A 19,961-nucleotide genomic window follows, 5' to 3' on the forward strand; every position below is an offset into this window, starting at 1 on the left:
CATCCTGTGCCCACTGTATTCCCCAATGCTATTCTACAGCAATAGTCTCCCTGAAAATAATAGTACCAAGCAGATAGTGCCCCATTCAATAATTATTGGCAGACGGTGCCCTAAAAAACAACCTCTCTCAGCAAATAGTGTCCATGACACTAATAGTATAAACATAATGTCCCCCAAAGATTATTGTGCTAAGCTGATACTGTGACTAGTCACAGAAGAATAAATAGAGGCGCTAAAACTTAACCGTTTATTGGTTTGCACTAAAAAAGATGAGAAGGGAATTCATGAATCCTTTAAAAAATTCCCATGTGTGGTGAGCACACAGAAACCACACTCAGAGGACTTTAATACATAGGTCTTGAGTGTATCAGGTGAACTACATGTGCCTATTATATCACCACCCTCCTGTTGGTACCACAGGGGGAATATGTATTGTAGGCTATTAACTTTTCAAACCACTGAGCCTGGAATGTACAATAGACTTAACACTCTACATACCGGTCCAGTGAATAAAATAATAGATAAACAATTGCCGCACTTTTCTGAGACCAAAGCCACTTACAACCCCTGGATACGGGGGAGAAGAGGCAAACAGCAGTGTGTGAATACACCCGCACACCTATGGCCTCAATGCAAAGAGAGACACAAGCCTATTAGTATAGATCACTAGGAAATTCGTACAGAGCCCATGTATAGAAATTGCGGAGGAGACCCTCATTCATCTGTATTGAGACTGATTTGTATGACAGATGAGGGGAATGCTCTTCTGTACTAATAGGACTGCAAACTGCTTCAAGGCTCTACTTCAACTGACTAAAGCAGCGCGTCGTGGCTGATACTGTGCCACGGTATCCCTCTCACTAGTAATAATGGCCACATTGTTCCCATACTAGTAATCATGTTCCCCATAGTCCCCCAGTAGTTTCCTGCCGAACCAGAGTCAATGGAGGCCGTCAAAGAGAACATGGCATCACCAAACAGTAGAACAGAGGTCTTCAGAGAGGAGTTATCTTCGCCTAGGATCACCTCTCCTAATGACCCTAGGCACTGTAGTTATCCGATGTTAGGCCTGGGCCTTCTGCCATACCTCTCACTTTCTCACCTGTCATATCCCCTGCATCTATCTCTGCCAGATGTAGCAGGCATGTGCCTGCCAGATGTGTCCGCTGGCCAAGCTGCCTCCATGCTCCATCACATGCTGGTGTCCCATGATGGTCGCACCCGCCGCTTCCTGTCATTTATGATTCCAGTGGTGCGTGCTTCCTGCCTCCCAGCATGACCCCTTGGCGGGAAGTTGCCTGAGCGTTAAGTTACTATCAGTAATAGAAAGGTGTTCTGTTCTGATCTTGTATGTTTTACCCAGCCTGTTTCATTATTCTGATTGTCTGCTGCCTACATTGACTACTGGACCTGTCTCACACTGAGCCTGTCTGATCCTCTGTACCACTCTACTATCTTCTGAACTGTGGCTTGTCTCTGACCACGCTTCAGCTTCTGCCTCTGACAATCATCATCAGCTGCTGCCATTACTCCAATCTTCTCTGCAAAACCACTTCTCACCACCGAGTCTGCTATTGGACTTAGTAAACACTTACTGCGGTTCTTACTGCAACTTGAGCTGTTGGAGCATTACCTGTAGTCTGACTCTGTAAGTCAGCTGTCCACCATATTAGCTAATCCTATAGGGAGTGGTTCAGTTTCTCTCTCGTGTTCTGTCCTGTCTCCTGTGAGAGTGCTGGATAACACCCTAGGGGTTAGTGGCTGCTATCCATTGGTTGACACTGGGTTTACCAGTAGTGTTGATCACGAATATTCGAATTGCGTATTTTTATCGCGAATATTTGCACTTCGAGAATTCGTGAATATTTAGAATATAGTTATATATTCGTAATTTAGAATATTCAAGATATTTTTTTAAACAGTACACATGATCCCTCCCTGCTTCTAGCTTGTGGGCCAATGAGAAGGCTGCAATATTTTTGATTTTAGGAGTAGTGTTGATTGCGAATTTTCGTAATGCAATTTTTTTTTCGTAATGCGAATTTTCGCAGTCAAGAAAATAATGACTGGAGATTACAAATTCTTGAATATTCACCCAAATATTCGCGAAATATCGTGAATTCTAATATTGCCCCTTCCACACATCACTATTGACCAGTGGGTCCCGCCCACTGGTCATAACATCCGACTTCCTAGGACAGTTGTGATCAGGATGGCTGAAACCACCGCAATATAGGCAAAGACCAGAAGAGAGATGGTGCCGTCTTTCGTCAACCAACAGCCTAAGAAGGTTTATCTGCATAGGTTCAGGATCAACAGACACATGATGTGGGGCCACCAGGGTTTGGGTGCTCTAGCAGAAGACTTCTTATCTTTGAGGGATTCACAGGATCTTGGCCGAGACCACAGCAGAAGAGGGAGCAGAAGGAGCCTCAGATCTTTCATGGATTTTCAGGTGTCTATGCCACTTCAGCTCATGCTTTGCATTTAGATGCCTGGTCATGCACGTTGTGCTCAGGTTTAGAACATTTATGCCTCACTTCAGGCTCTGATTGCAGAGCGTGCAAAAAACAACCCTTGTATTGTCGTCAGCACATTGTCTGAAGAACTACCATGCCAGGGAACTCCTTTGAGCTGGCTTTGGTGTGCTCTGTCCCTCGGCGCAGTGGGCAGTAGCAGGTGCACTGGCAGGGGGCCAGTCGCTCAGCTTTAGCAACCTGCTCCCTCTTTTCCTGTGCGACTGGTGCTGCGTGACCTCCACCTCTTCCTCCGAACTGCACATGTCACTCAGATGACCTGGATGCCATGTGAGGTCTAGGACCTCATCATCCTCCACATCATCTACCAGCCATTCCTCATCCCTGCTCTCCTTGCCAGTCTGCACAGTGCAGAAAGCCAGAGCAGTTGACACCTGTCTTTCAACATCATCTTCAGAGACGTGCTGCGATGGTCCTCCCACATCCTCATCCTCAAACATAAGTGGCTGGGAATCGGTGCACTCAATCTCTGTCACTTCTGAGCAGGGATAGGTGGATGGCCCACAGAAACCCCGCCATCACAGTAATCAAAAAGCATAAGTGACTGCTGCATGACTTGTGGCTCAGACTGCTTGGCTGATGTGCAAGGGGTTGAGGTGGAGGACAGATGCCCGTGGGCCGCCGGTGCGAACTCTGCGCTTTCAGCAGTGGACCGGGTGGAAGACAATGTGAAGGAACTGGAGGCAATGTCAGCCATCCAATCTACTACTGCCTGTACTTGTTCTGGCCTCACCATTCTTAGAGCAGTATTCGGGCCTACAAAATGACGCAGAACGTCTTGTCACCTGCTTGCACCATGGGAAACGGTTTTATTTGGGCACATAGCTGGCACAGATCGACAACATCCTCTCCCTGCAGCAGGAGCTCCACCACCAACGACCCCAGTAGCACCACGCCCACATCTCTTATTTGGTGCTCCCCTTATTGTTTTTACATAAATGGTTCACAGAAGATATCACAGCAGCATGTCCAGTGTGACTTTTATTGGGGACCAGAGTGCACACACAAGTACGACATTTCGGCTACGCAGTAGCCTTTCTCAAGTATACTGGTACAAGATCAATCAAACATATAAATACCATGATCGGCCCCCCATGTGACAACATATAACCAATGAGCACAAGCTACTGATCAAATACGCCTGTGTATTTGTTAAGATGATCACTGCTGCCAATAGAAATGTTGCTCCAATCAAATGTACCTGATGTTCATTATACCGGTTCCAGCTGCATCCTCATGTTGTCCATGTAAGTCGGCGTCTCTATGGGCGTCGCCTCACACAGCAAGAAGGCTGTATCAAACTATAAGTAAGCATCGCATGTGACCCAATAGAAATCAGTGTTATCGGTCACATGTCTGATGCGTCATCGATCACGTGACAGTTACCTGACCCTCAACAGGTCCTAGAACGCCGCAAGAGACAAAAAATGTAACAGATCATTTTTATCAACCACAGTTGTGTATATAGACCATATGATAACGGTACAGGTGTATCCCATATGTATCTTAGTCAGGTCTATGTGCAGCATAGACAATAGATCAATGTCATCAATCACCCATATACTTAAATGTTTTAAACCCTGACCGAGCCATTTATCTCTAATATATAGCATGGACAACAGAGGGCTATGTATAAAGAACCATCTATAAAATAGTGAGCATTTACCTCTACTGTGGAGCACGTGATCATATAAATGGTGCGAATAAATAGGTTTCTATTTGTACAAAAGTGAATAAAGGGGTGTATTACATACAAATATATATATATACAGTATATATAGACCTTAAAATCCCAGTAAAAACAAGATACACTGAAAAAGGACATTGTAGGAAGTATTTTTATCTGTCTACATTGTTAGCATTGAACTCTATATTCAGTCCCTGGGGTTGAAGAGCTTGTAGGGTAAAAATCCATTTCTTTAGCATACGTTCCCTGTCACCTCCTCTCTTGGGAATCGATTACCTGGAATCTCAGTTGGCTGACAGAGTGTCCACAGTCAGAGAAATGCTTGGCCACCGGCTTATCCAGCATTTTTTTCCTTATGGTGTTTTCGTGTTTATTGATACGTTCCCTCACCTCCATGGTCGTCTCGCCCACCTAGATTAAACTACATGGGCAGACGATCATGTAGACGACGTACTTGGACCGACATGTGTAGAACCATTTATGTCTATGGGATGGCGTTGGATTGGCTGTTCCTCCACGGCTGGTGCATTCCAGATAGGCCAGAAGGTCCATTTTGTGCTGCTCTACAATTTATTCTTATTACTTATTTTTTGACCCAAAATATTGGCTGCCAGATGATCAATTATATTTCTCTGTCATGGATGGAAATGAGGTGTATCTCCCCCCAAAAAATGAGTTCATGTCACCCAAAGAATTAATAGACAAATTAATTATTGTATTTCTGTGTCACGGATGCAAAGGAGGTGTATTGCACCCAAAAAAATGGCTATAGGTCACACACAAAATAAAAAAACGGATTAACTATTGTATTACAGTAAGACGGAGGCAAATGCAGTATTTGGAACCCCCAAGAATGGCTTTATGTCTCTGATACAATTAACAAACTAATTAACTCTCCTAGTGAAGTGAAGTTTTAATATCCACAGGTCAGTGCATACAAAAATACAGTTATCAAAATATAAAAGTACAATGACATACAAATACAATGCAACAAATACCAGTTTTAAAATAAAAAAGATAAAAGAAACAGAACTTAAAGGGAACCCGTCACCGGAATTTTGTGTATAGAGCTGAGGACATGGGTTGCTAGATGACCGCTAGCCCATCCGCAATACCATGTCCCCATAGCTCTGTGTGCTTTTATTGTGTAAAAAAAACTATTTGATACATATGAAAATTAACATAAAAGAGTCATATCTTACTTGTGTGACCAGAGAAGAGTCATATTTTCAAGCTCTGACTCATCTCAGGTTAATTTGCATATGTATCAAATCGAATTTTATACACAATAAAAACACACAGAGCTATGGGGACTGGATATTGCGGATGTGTTAGCGGCCACCTAGCAACCCATGTCCTCAGCTCTATACACAAAATCCCAGTATCACTTTGTGGCTTTTTTTTTTATTTTTTAAATATATGTGTATGTGTTTGAATTAAGGCCATTTTTTGCAACAAATTTACCTACGCAATACGAAATATACTGTACCTATCGTTTTTCAGGCTAAATATCTAGTCAGTTTGTATGCCGCCAGAATACTGGAGCAGACTTGCAAATTTTTTGTAAAAAACTAAGTTAGACCAGCACCTCCATACAAAGGGGTTCAGGTGCACTCTACCATGACTGCAACGTAAAACGCGAACTGTGCATGGCAGTGTGCTGCTGCTTGTAGTCCATGTTCAACTTTTTAAACATTTTTGCAAAAAGTTGCAATGATAAATCTGGCTGAAATTTTAGTTCCACCCACAAAACATCTGTCCGCCCCTTAGCAAATGTAAACTGCCGTGCCTGGCATAAAAATGGTGCAAATACATAATAAATTTGGCACAATTGCCTACTGCACCAACAAAACAGGCACTCCACTTTCCTGGCACAGTGCACTTGACACAATACCCCCTTAGGTTACGCCATCTGTAGAATTAGTAAATCTGGACCTTTGTCTCTCACAGGTCACAGTAGGTTTCCTCTCAATATCCACAATTCTGGCTTACACTGCAACACGTTGGTTGGTTGTTGTGGTCCTGACCTGCATTTCTTCCTGCATACTAGTGGTCTCATGTCTGCAGAACACTGCGATTTATGATGTCATAGACAAGAGGTTTCACAACAGTTTGAAGACAAGACCTGACAAAAAGCACTCAGAGCTGAAAGAAGCCTGATCACTGGAGGGGAACATGCCTGAATTTTGTCTAATCCAACATCAGTTTTTTTGTGTCTGCATGCTTCCTGATTTGGATGCCAACCTGATAGACAGCAACGCTTTATACAATGGTGTAATTGGTCATTAGTGTTGGGCTCGAATATTCAAATAGCGAATATTATTCGGGAATATCGGCACTTTGAGAATTTGCGAATATTGAGAATATAGTGATATACAGTCAGGTCCATAAATATTGGGACACCGACACAATTCTAACATTTTTGGCTCTATATACCACCACAATGGATGAAGCAAACAAGATGTGTTCTAACTGCAGACTGTCAGCTTTAATTTGAGGGTATTTACATCCAAATCAGGTGAACAGTGTAAAAATTACAACAGTTTGCATATGTGCCTCCCACTTGTTAAGGGACCAAAAGTAATGGGACAATTGGCTTCTCAGCTGTCCCATGGCCAGGTGTGTGTTATTCCCTCATTATCCCAATTACAATGAGCAGATAAAAGGTCCAGAGTTCATTTCAAGTCTGCTATTTGCATTTGGAATCTGTTGCTGTCAACTCTCAAGATGAGATCCAAAGAGCTGTCACTATTAGTGAAGCAAGCCACCATTAGGCTGAAAAAATAAAACAAACCCATCAGAGAGATAGCAAAAACAACTGTTTGGAACATTCTTAAAAAGAAGGAAGGTGAGCTCAGCAACACCAAAAGACCCGGAAGACCACGGAAAACAACTGTGGTGGATGACCGAAGAATTATTTCCCTGGCCAGATGGCCAGATCAAGAACACTCTCCAGGAGGTAGGTGTATGTGTGTCAAAGTCAACAATCAAGAGAAGACTTCACCAGAGTGAATAGAGGGTTCACCACAAGATGTAAACCATTGGTGAGCCTCAAAAACAGGAAGGCCAGATTAGAGTTTGCCAAAAGACATAAAAAAGGCCTTCACAGTTCTGGAACATCATCCTATGGACAGATGAGACCAAGATCAACTTGTACCAGAGTGATGGGGAGAGAAGAGTATGGAGAAGGAAAGGAGCTGCTCATGATCCTAAACATACCATCTCATCATTGAAGCATGGTGGTGGTAGTGTCATGGCGTGGGCATGTATGGCTGCCAATGGAACTGGTTCTATTGTATTTATTGATGATGTGACTGCTGACAAAAGCAGCAGGATGAATTCTGAAGTGTTTCGGGCAATATTATCTGCTCATATTCAGCCAAATACTTCAGAACTCATTGGACGGTGCTTCACAGAGCAGATGGACAATGACCCAAAGCATACTGCAAAAGCAACCAAAGAGTTTTTTAAGGGAAGGAAGCAGAATGTTATGCAATGGCCGAGTCAATCACCTGACCTGAATCCGATTGAGCATGCATTTCACTTGCTGAAGACAAAACTGAAGGGAAAATGCCCCAAGAACAAGCAGGAACTGAAGATAGTTGCAGTAGAGGCCTGGCAGAGCATCACCAAGGAGGAAACCCAGCGTCTGGTGATGTCTATGCGTTCCAGACTTCAGGCTGTAATTGACTGCAAAGGATTTGCAACCAAGTATTAAAAAGTGAAAGTTTGATTTATGATTATTATTCTGTCCCATTACATTTGGTTCCTTAACAAGTGGGAGGCACATATGCAAACTGTTGTAATATCCTAGACTGTTCACCTGATTCGGATGTAAATATCCTCAAATTAAAGCTGACAGTCTGCAGTTAAAACACATCTTGTTTGTTTCATTTCAAATCCATTGTGGTGGTGTATAGAGCCAGAAATGGTAGAATTGTGTCCATGTCCCAATATTTATGGACCTGACTGTATATTCGTAATCGCGAATATTCTCGATTTTTTTTTTCAGAGGTATCCTCCCTTCTTGCTTCTGGGCCAATGAGAAGACTGCAATGTCTTTGTCTGAGCTTAGCAACATCCATAGCAACCAATAGGAAAGTTGCTTACCCCTTACAATATAAGAAACTCCCCAGCAGCCATTTTCTGCAGTTTTTTGCAGATCTGAGAGAGAGAGAGCAGTGTCATTGCTGTGCTCTGTGCTTTCCTGTGTCATTACATTAGTTAGTTAGTTAGTTAGTTAGCTCACATATATAATAGAGATAGTTAGTAGGAGATAGTCAGTGTAGGTTAGATAGTGATATAGTGTAGCTGATAGGTTCTGCTGTCCATACATACAGTTGTGTTCAAAATTATTCAACCCCCAATGCTGTAAAGGGTTTTATGGAATTTAGTGTACAATTGTAATTGTGTTCAGAATGAAATCTTACAAGGACTTTTTAAAGAACCAAATGCAACTAAAATGACATCAATTGTTTTTGTAATACAGTATTAAATATTTTTTTTGTGATTTCTTCATTGACACAATTATTCAACCCCTTAAAGACTACCACTCTTAAGAACAGAGGTTCATTCAAGTGTTTTCGATCAGGTATTGAATACAGCTGTGGATGTCAAGGAGCAGCAATCAAGCATAATAAGCACCAATTAGGCAGATTTAAAAGGACTGTGATACTCAGCTCCTTCTAGACATTTACTGGTGTGTTTACAAACATGGTGAAGTCAAGAGAATGGTCCAGGAAGACAAGAGAAGAGGTGATTTCTCTTCACAGGAAGGGCAATGGCTATAAGAAGATTGCAAAGATGTTAAACATACCAAGAGACACCATAGGAAGCATCATTCGCAAATTCAAGGCAAAGGGCACTGTTGAAACGCTACCTGGTCGTGGCAGAAAGAAGATGCTGACTTCGACTGCTGTGCGCTACCTGAAGCGCAAAGTGGAGAAAAGTCCCCGTGTGACTGCTGAGGAACTGAAAAAAGATTTGTCAGATGTGGGTGCTGAAGTTTCAGCTTAGACAATAAGGCGCACATTGTGTAATGAGGCCTCCATGCCAGAACTCCCAGGCGCACCCCCTTGCTGTCTCCAAAGAATAAGAAGAGTCGACTGCAGTATGCCAAAAGTCATGTGGACAAACCACAAAAGTTTTGGGATAGTGTTCTGTGGACTGATGAAACAAAATTAGAACTGTTTGGGTCCATGGATCAACGCTATGTTTGGAGGAGGAAGAACAAGGCCTATAAAGAAAAGAACACCTTGCCTACTGTGAAGCATGCGGGGGGTCAATCATGCTTTGGGGCTGTTTTGCTTCTACAGGGACAGGGAAGCTTCAGCGTGTGCAAGGTACCATGAATTCTCTTCAGTACCAGGAGATATTAGATGAAAATGTGATGCAGTCCGTCACAAACCTGAGGCTTGGGAGACGTTGGACCTTTCAACAGGACAATGATCCCAAGCATACCTCCAAGTCCACTAGAGCATGGTTGCAGATTAAAGGCTGGAACATTTTGAAGTGTCCATCGCAGTCACCAGACTTAAATCCGATTGAGAACCTCTGGTGGGACTTAAAGAAAGCAGTTGCAGCGCGCAAGCCTAAGAATGTGACTGAACTGGAGGCTTTTGCCCATGAAGAATGGGCGAAGATACCCGTAGATCGCTGCAAGACACTTGTGTCAAGCTATGCTTCACGTTTAAAAGCTGTTATAACTGGAAAAGGATGTTGTACTAAGTACTAAGATTGAATGTCACTTGGGGGTTGAATAAACCTGATAATGATGTGAGCACAGAAAAGACATTTGTGGTTATTTCATTATAAATGTTATGTTATACTTGTCTGACTTACAAGTGCCTCTTTGATTTAATTGTAAACAAGATGACTGAAATGATCAAAATCAATGTCAAACTGGCCAAAACACTCAATTTCAGTGGGGGTTGAATAATTTTGAACACAACTGTACATGCTACATACATACATACAGACATAGTGCTGTGATGTCACAAGTTCACAACAATACTTAGTGCACCAATCAGTAATATGTAGTCAGACCTGTTAAAATGTGAAATTGCACGTATTGCGCCAAAATATTTGCATCATTGGTGTCGATTTTGCAATTGTGAATATGTTGGAGCACTCTGTCTGCATATAAAGCTATTGTAATGTTCTGCCGTGCCAACAATTTTCTCCAGTCTCAGGAAACTTTCACCAGCTTGAAAAATTTAGCCAAAGTGACCTACGCCTGTATTTCGAGCGCATTACACGGATATTAAACTGCCAATTTTTCCCGATCAAGAAAATAATCTCAAATATGCGAATTCTCAAATATATGATGAATATTCTACCAAATATTCGTGAAATATCGCAAACTCTAATATTTCCCCTGCCGCTCATCACTATTTGTCATATGTAGTGATGAGCGGCAGGGGTCATATTCAAATTTGTGATATTTTGAGAATATTTTGTCGAATATTCGCGAATTCGAATATTCAACATTTTATTTTACTTGAAAAATCGGCAAGGTAATGATCGCATAATATGCGAATATTATGCGATCAATACAGGTGTGGGTCAAAAACGAATATATAGCACTATAGCGAATATTTGAAAAAAATAACTAATATAGAGCAATTTAGCTAATATAGTGCTATAATCTTTTTTCCAATCTGGACTTTAGATGAGAAAAAAATTACAACTTTAGACAAAGAAGATTATAGCACTATATTAGCTCTCTATTTGTTTTTTTGAATATTCGCTATATTGCTATATATTCTTCTTTTAGAATATTATGAATATTCTAAAAAACGAATATATAGCACTATATCGAATATATTTGTTTTTTAGTATATTCGTAATTTTTCCCATCTAAAGTCATGATTCCTCCCTGCTTAAGTTGCTTGAGTCATTGGCCCACAAGCAAGAAGCAGGGAGGAATCATGTTTTCAGATGTTAAAAAATGACGAATATTCGATATAGCGAATATATAGCACTATTCTCGAAGTTGCGATATTCAAGATAAATATTCGTAATTCGAATATTCGCGCTCAACACTAGTCATATGTGCAATTGTTAGGACCATCTACAAGAAGGCAATGGAGAAATTGCAGCCATTACATCATAAACAATCTCTTCTCTTTCCTATAGTTGGTCCACTCATAAGGGGGTTAGATGTTACAAATAAGATCATTTTGGGCCTGTGTGGTATGTGTGGATTCCAACTCTAAGAAGGAATTAGATGGACACAGATGTAACTCAGGACAGTGACTGTACCGTTCTCAGGTAGCAAGTTTGACAGTTATAGAGTTCTCAAAAGAGGCAACTGACTTAAAGGGGTTGTCCAAGTTATATTTATTGATGACCTATCCTCAGGATAGGTCATCAATATCAGATCGGCGGGGGTCCAACACCCGGCACCCCCTCCAATCAGCTGTTTGAAGAGAAGGAGCGTGCCGTGCCAGCGCTGCCTCCTCTTCACTGTTTACCTTCTAGCCGTTGCATCTGCAGTGGTGAGCAGGTGTAATTACACCCAAGCCTTCCTATTGAAATGAATGGGAAGGCTTGGGTGTAATTACACCTGCTCACCACTGCAGATGCAACGGCTAGAAGGTAAACAGTGAAGAGGAGGCAGCGCTGGCTCCTTCTCTTCAAACAGCTGATCGGAGGGGGTGCCGGGTGTCGGACCCCGGACGATCTGATATTGATGACCTATCCTGAGGATAGGTCATCAATAAATATAACTTGGACAACCCCTTTAATAGTTTCAGATGTGGCAACTAGCATATGGTTACAGTCTCTCAGTGGGGTATAGACTAAGGGCTCATGGACACGAACATGTGCCAGCCGGGGTCATGTTGTGGGCCGCAAATTGCGGTCCGCAATGCATGGGCACTGAACGTCAGATAGCCGTATGCGAACGCATGACCTATTCACTTGAATGAGCATCCGACGGTCCACACATCTGTGATGTAAATCACAGAAATAAGATAATAATGCACTTAGTAAAGTAGATACAAGCATTATATATGGACAAAGTCCTCACTCTGATATGATAATATCTGAGACACTTAGCCAATATATTTTGATCAAAACACATCTGAGCCCGCCTACCAAGCGCCAAGGTGGTCTCAGGTCAGGCGGGTCCTACGCTAAACCTACCTAAGCCATTGGGCTTCTATGTTCAAGAACGCAGACACCGCACATATGATGTGCTGCTCCTAGTCACCTCCATGTGCATCAAGCAACCAATGGGAGGATGAGCAAGCACACCTATATGTACCACCTAATCAAGGCGCTCTATTGGATAGGAAGGGTAAAAGTGCAAAGGAATGCTACTCCCAAGATAAAATAGGTGCGCATTCACACTTGAAGGTGCCACTCCCTCAAGCAAATACTACATAGACAAAAAAATCACAGAAAAAACTAAGATAAAAACATCCAGGGCCGGACTGGCCTGCCAGGATACCGGGAAATTTCCCGCTAGGCCGGCAGTACTGAGTGCTGCAAGGCCGCGGCCCTGGTGACAAGAAGGGGCGGCCGGCGGCAGGGCACAGCAGCAGGAGATGAGCGCTTCCATTGTGGAAGCGTTCATCTCCATAGTCATCTGTATCGCCGTCCTCAGGACGGCAATACAGATGTCTATGCTGCGGCAGGGGAGGGAGAGGTGTGTCCCCTCCTGTTCCTCTGATAGGCTGCCAGCCTAGTGCTGGCAGCCTATCACAGGCCGGTGCAGGCGGCGCGATGACGTCATCGCGCCGCCTGAGCCGTATAGCGAGAGACACAGGCCGGCAGAGGAATGCATCGCATCGCTGGAGGTAAGTATAAGTGTTTTTTTTTTTATATAGGTACAATACTGACCCATGATAAGGGGGGACTACTGGGCTGGCACATGATAAGGGGGGACTACTGGGCTGGCACATGATAAGAGGGGACTACTGGGCTGGCACATGATAAGGGGGCTACTGGCACATAAGGGGGGCTACTGGCACATAAGGGGGACTACTGGCACATGATGGGGAGGCTACTGGCACATGATAAGGGGGGCTACTGGCACATAAGAGGGACTACTGGCACATGATAAGGGAGACTTCTGGCACATGATAAGGGGGACTACTGGCACATGATAAGGGGCGCTACTGGCACATGATAAAGGGGGCCACTGGCGCATGATATGGGGGCTACTGGCACATGATATGGGGGCTACTGGCACATGATAAGGGGGCTACTGGCACATGATAAGGGGGCTACTGGCACATGATATGGGGGCTAATGGCACATGATATGGGACTACTGGCACATGATAAGGGGGCTACTGGCACATGATAAGGGGGCTACTGGCACATGATAAGGGGCGGCTACTGGCACATAAGGGGCGGCTACTGGCACATAAGGGGGATAACTGGCACATAAGGGGGACTACTGGCACATAAGGGGCGGCTACTGGCACATAAGGGGCGGCTACTGGCACATAAAGGGGACTACTGTCACATAAGGGGGACTACTGGCACATAAGGGGCGGCTACTGGCACATAAGGGGCGGCTACTGGCACATAAAGGGGACTAGTGGCACATAAGGGGGGCTACTGGCACATAAGGGGGACTACTGGCACATGATAAGGGGGGGCTACTGGCACATAAGGACGACTACTGGCACATGATGGGGGGACTACTGGCACATGATAAGGGGGCTACTGGCACATGATAAGGGGGCTACTGGCACATGATAAGGGGGGCTACTGGCACATAAGGGGGCTACTGGCACATAAGGGGCGGCTACTGACATATAAGGGGCGGCTACTGGCACATAAGGGGTGGCTACTGGCATATGATAAGGGGCGGCTACTGGCACATGATAAGGGGTGGCTACTGGCACATAAGGGGGGTTACTGGCACATAATAAGGGGGGGCTACTGGCACATGATAGGGGGGGCACTCTGGCTACTGGCACATGATATGGGGGGGCTCTGGCTACTGGCACATGATGGTGGGGGGGCTCTTATTACTGGCACATGATTGAGGCATCTATGGGGGCACATCTTACTGGCACATGATTGGGGGCATCTATTGGGGCACTTATTACTGGCAGATTATTGGGTGGCACTATAGGGGCATCGACTGAGGCTAAAAAGAAGGGGTATTTTTTATGGGGGGCTCTGTATAGGGGCATTTTATACTGGGACACATTATGGTGGGTACTATGGGGAAGGGGGGGCAGCACTATGGGGGTCATATACGGGGGCACTGAGAAGGGGTATTTTATATTGGCACATTATGGGAACATTAGCTCAACTGGGGGCATTACAAAGGGGTATGTTTTGCACATTATAAGGATAATTATTTCTACTGGGGGGGGGCATTATGGTGGGCTTTATTACTCCCCCATGGTATGACCCCCTAGTAGCAGCACCAGCCTCTCTCTGCTCTGCTATCCCTCTGCCCCTTCTCCAAATCCTTATTATGAAATCTTTCTCATTAGGATAAAGCACAACATCAGCTCCGCCGAGCCCCCGGCCAAAGTGGTGAAGTGGTGTCCGAGATCCCCAAGGGCCAAGTAACTGTAAGTTTTTATGTGAAATAGTTGATCTTTATTATAGATTTTACATTGCAGATTTTTTATTTAGATTTTATAAATATTTTTATTATTTGGTCGAAAGGGTCATTGGGGGGGATTGTAACAGGACTGCCGTAGAATATCCAAAATAGCTGGTCAAGTAAAATGTTGCATGCAACAATCATTAAATAGGTGGTGACAAAAAAGGAGCGGGTCAAAGGGCGTGGTAAAACACTGTCTGAGCATGCTGAGAGTTGTAGTTTTGCAACAGTTGGATGCATCCTGGTTGGGAAAACACTGTGAAAATATGAACAATGGGGGTTCTACAAAAGAGCTATCGTGGGGCAAAGGTCATATTCGTGTTTACACTCGTGTTTTAAAATGAACGCTTTCTCCTATTATAAACAAGTAAATAATGACGCAACGCTGTGGGGCTGGTATGCAACTTTCTCCAGGGCTGGTTTTTATCCCTAGTCCGGCCCTGAAAACATCCTGCACGGTATGAGATAAGATAATAATGCAAGTAAAGTAGATGCAAGCATTATATATGGACAAAGTGTCTCAGATTTTACCATATCAGAGTGAGGACTTTGTCCATATATAATGCTTGCATCTACTTTACTAAGTGCGTTATTATCTTATTTCTGTGATGTTCTTCTGTGACATCCGCAGATTTGTATATCATACCGTGCAGGATGTTTTTATCTTAGTTGTTTCTGTGATTTTTTTGCACATCTGTGATGTGGTGCGCAAATGTCCGGTGCCTGTATATTGCAGAACCACTATTTACATGTCGCAATATGGGCACAGCTGGACAATGGTGGGTCCATGAGCCCTTAGTCAGAGGCAGGTTAAATAGGTACACTGTGTCCTTAACTGGCAAAGTGGCAGCATGCTTACTCTCTCATGTTCTGGGATTGTTCCCAACTCCAAAGACAATAGACCAGGGGTCTGCAACCTATGGCAATCCAGCTGCTGTGCAACTACAACTTCCAGCATGCATTCTTGCTTAGCTATTCTTCTAACTCCCATAAAAGTGAATGGAGGATTCTGGGAGTTGTAGTTTCAAAACAGCTGGAGTGCGGGAGGTTACTGATCCCTGCAATAGACACTCTGCTTCTTAATCTCCCTTAAAGTTGACATTCACACTTTACAGACTCTGCAATGCATCTCCTTCCTCACAACTTACTGCACACACTTTATACTTTCTAACAAGTCACAGCGTCATTCCTAATGACTATTGTGGTATACACTACAGCAGGCGGACTTTGTGGTCCCAACCTGATTTCACCACTGTCTCTAGCTGCTTCAGGGCTAGAGATGGCTACTCCAGCTTCAGGTTTCCTGTCTTCACTGTGATGATTAGCAGCTCAGTAGCTCTACACCTTGAGCTGATGTACCCTTAGGACTATTACCCCACAACTCCACTTATTGACTGGCCAAAATGTAGGGGTATGGCTACAATTTATCCGACAGCAGCCTTTCCTCTAAATCAGCTTTGCCTCACTCAGTCTTTCTCTGCCTTTAAACTACAGATCTGGGATCGGACTGGGGTGCCTAGGACCCACCAGTAACATTTATTTTGGGGGCCTACTGTATGGATACATTCAAATATAATAAATAATCTATCAAGTTTTTTATATGAACATGGGCTGGTTGAGGTGCTGGGTATTATATATACAGTACAGACCAAAAGTTTGGACACACCTTCTCATTCAAAGAGTTTTCTTTATTTTCATGACTATGAAGGCATCAAAACTATGAATTAACACATGTGGAATTATATACATAACAAACAAGTGTGAAACAACTGAAAATATGTCATATTCTAGGTTCTTCAAAGTAGCCACCTTTTGCTTTGATTACTGCTTTGCACACTCTTGGCATTCTCTTGATGAGCTTCAAGAGGTAGTCCCCTGAAATGGTCTTCCAACAGTCTTGAAGGAGTTCCCAGAGATGCTTAGCACTTGTTGGCACTTTTGCCTTCACTCTGCGGTCCAGCTCACCCCAAACCATCTCGATTGGGTTCAGGTCCGGTGACTGTGGAGGCCAGGTCATCTGGCGCAGCACCCCATCACTCTCCTTCATGTTCAAATAGCCCTTACTTTCAAAGTTTTCCCAATTTTTCGGCTGACTGACTGACCTTCATTTCTTAAAGTAATGATGGCCACTCGTTTTTCTTTACTTAGCTGATTTTTTCTTGCCATAATACAAATTCTTACAGTCTATTCAGTAGGACTATCAGCTGTGCATCCACCTGACTTCTCCTCAACGCAACTGATGGTCCCAACTCCATTTATAAGGCAAGAAATCCCACTTATTAAACCTGACAGGGCACACCTGTGAAGTGAAAACCATTTCAGGGGACTACCTCTTGAAGCTCATCAAGAGAATGCCAAGAGTGTGCAAAGCAGTAATCAAAGCAAAAGGTGGCTACTTTGAAAAACCTAGAATATGACATATTTTCAGTTGTTTCACACTTGTTTGTTATGTATATAATTCCACATGTGTTAATTCATAGTTTTGATGCCTTCATAGTCATGAAAATAAAGAAAACTCTTTGAATGAGAAGGTGTGTCCAAACTTTTGGTCTGTACTGTATGTATGTAGTGCAGTAAGCCTACGGTGTTATATGCCACTTGTGCAGGCGGTGGGGGACTAAGGGCCCACCTTGCTAAGGGGTCCACCGGGGGATTCACCTGTATCCCTGTAGGCCAGTCCGAGCCTACACACATGTGTTTTGGGGGTACTATACCTCTGTATGGAGAGCGCCTTAATTGGTGTGAGGAGTCTTATAGGCCCTGGAATTTTGGGAAGAAGGTAAGCAAATGAGCTCTTAGCAAGCTCTGCCTCTGATGCCACCAGGTATAAGGTAGATATCCTATACATCAATGCTTAAAGAGGCCCTGAGACATGACTTGGATAATATATAATCCAGCACCTCATCTGCAGACAGCTGTTTAAGGGTGATTGGCCCTCATCACTGCAGATCAGGGAAAACTGGCTTAACTGGGTGAGAAGCTTAGGTCAGGATTTCTCAAGGCCTATTTAAAAGGTTTAATATTAACATAGAATAGCTAACATATATCTGGAGGCATCAGAGGCAGAGCTTGCTAAAAGCTTGTTTTCATACTTTCTACAAGACACATGCGTTCTCACTAAAGCTGGATCAACTGCATAATAAGTTCATGTGACCAAAAGGTCCTTGTGCGAACCACAGCATATTGTCCAACAGCAATAGCTCAATTGACCACAAATGGCAGCATAACCACATTGGTGTTTATAGTATCTTCACATTTACAGTTTATTTTGATGTGATTATCACTGTCCCCTCTGGGCCTTATCTGCAATGTTCATCTCATCCTGTCAAAGGCAATAGACTCCCTTAGAGTAGTGCCTGAAACATCTCCATCTGCTTGAAGCTGAGTACAGGGGACTCATTTCCGCACTGATTTATGTTTCAGTGAAGTTTTTTCACAGAGTCTTGCTCCCTTGATGGAAGCTAGTAAGGGCTATGAAATGAATCCACATGTTGGCCTTACACAGTACAAATACTGGTCTGCAATCAAAAACTTAGGAACTGCAGAATGTTTTTGAAGAGTTTCTTAAGAGCCTGCTTAATATCTCTGTTACTGAGACTGTAAATCATAGGATTAAGTAGTGGAGTTACTACAGTGTAGAACAGTGATAGAAAGGTCTTAGCATTTTGTTGACGTGGAAATACATAGATGGTAATAAGTGATCCATAATAGAGAGACACCACGGTTAAATGGGCACTACAGGTGGAGAAGGTCTTCTGCCTCCCGGTCACAGAGGGGATCTTTAGGATGGTGAAGATAATGTACATGTAGGACACTATTATGACTATAACAGGACAAATAGCAATAAAAATGACAAAAAGCAAAGTCTCTAATTTCATTATAAAAGTGTCTGAACAGGAAAGCCCCAGTAAAGGCTCTAAGTCACAGAAGAAATGGTCAATCATGTTTGGTCCACAGAAATCCAATTGGCCCATTGTTAAGACAGTCATCAACTCCATAATAAAAATCACTAACCAGCACAATACAATGGCTTTTATACAAAACCTTTGGTCGATGACTGTGGTGTAGCGTAAAGGGTTACAGATGGCCTGATACCGATCGTAGGACATCACAGTCAGGAGAAGACATTCTATTGATTCGGTTGCTACAAAACAATAAAACTGAGTCAAACAGCTGATAAGAGACACAGAACTTCCTTCATATAACACAAAATGGAGCATGTTGGGTACGATGGTGGTGGAGAGAAGGATATCTGAGAGGGAGAGCTGTGTGAGGAAGAAGTACATGGGAGAATGGAGCGATCGGCTGTAAGACACCACCAGAATGATGAGGAGGTTTCCACATACAGTCATACAGTAGATGATCATCAGGAGAAGAAAGAACAGATAATTTAACCTGTGTAAATCCTTAAACCCCAAAAGCAGAATCTCAGTCACTTTACTAATGTTGTGATGTTCCATATTCTGAGGGAAACTTCCAGAGTTGTTATAAACTAGAAGGTGAAAATGGCATTAGATGTAACCGAGAGAAAAACATTCAGATTAATCTTCTGCTTCATAGCCCTATAAACTTTGGGAGTTTCCTGACATAAACCTCTAGCAAATTACACAGATTTATGCCACTGTACAGGCAAACAGTGGCACCAACAGGTTGCATATGGTTGAAATCGACACATACCAGCTCAAGTAGTAGGACATACTTTTGGCACCCACTGGCGGTGTTTTTTGTTTCTCAGGACCTTCTGGTACATATACATAGAATGCTCCCATACACAGTGTGAATAGACCCTTGGATTCTCTGCTCCATCCTGATAGAGTTTAAACTGATTGAAGAGCATGCCGAGATTACGTACAGTGAGTTCCTTCTGTTAAGCCTTCTAAACTCCTCTGTTAAAATCCTTCAAAGTGCAAAATCTGAACTTTACTAAGTAAGGTGAAATGTTGAAAAATCCAAAAATAAAATGTAATTAACCTGTGATAAAATTGAGAAATGAGATCAACATTAACATTTTGATTCCCAGTTAAGCTGAGCATAGCTCAGAATAAAGGCTCATGCAGATGACCATAATGTGGCTCTATTTTGTCTGGAGTCATAATGATTGTCCTCCTCTATAAGAGGAGACACAATGTTATTCCTCATTCTCTTTTATAGAAGAA

General features: G+C 43.2%; 1 protein-coding gene across 1 annotated transcript; it reads right to left on the reverse strand.

Annotated features, from left to right (window-relative positions):
- Positions 1-18,329: 18,329 nt before the first annotated feature.
- Positions 18,330-19,265, reverse strand: LOC120989811 (olfactory receptor 11L1-like). The gene has a single exon (XM_040418159.1). The coding sequence runs from the start codon at positions 19,263-19,265 to the stop codon at positions 18,330-18,332; it is 936 nt and encodes a 311-aa protein (XP_040274093.1).
- Positions 19,266-19,961: the final 696 nt, after the last annotated feature.

This window comes from Bufo bufo, chromosome 1 (assembly GCF_905171765.1).
Source record: "Bufo bufo chromosome 1, aBufBuf1.1, whole genome shotgun sequence".
NCBI lineage: Eukaryota > Metazoa > Chordata > Amphibia > Anura > Bufonidae > Bufo > Bufo bufo.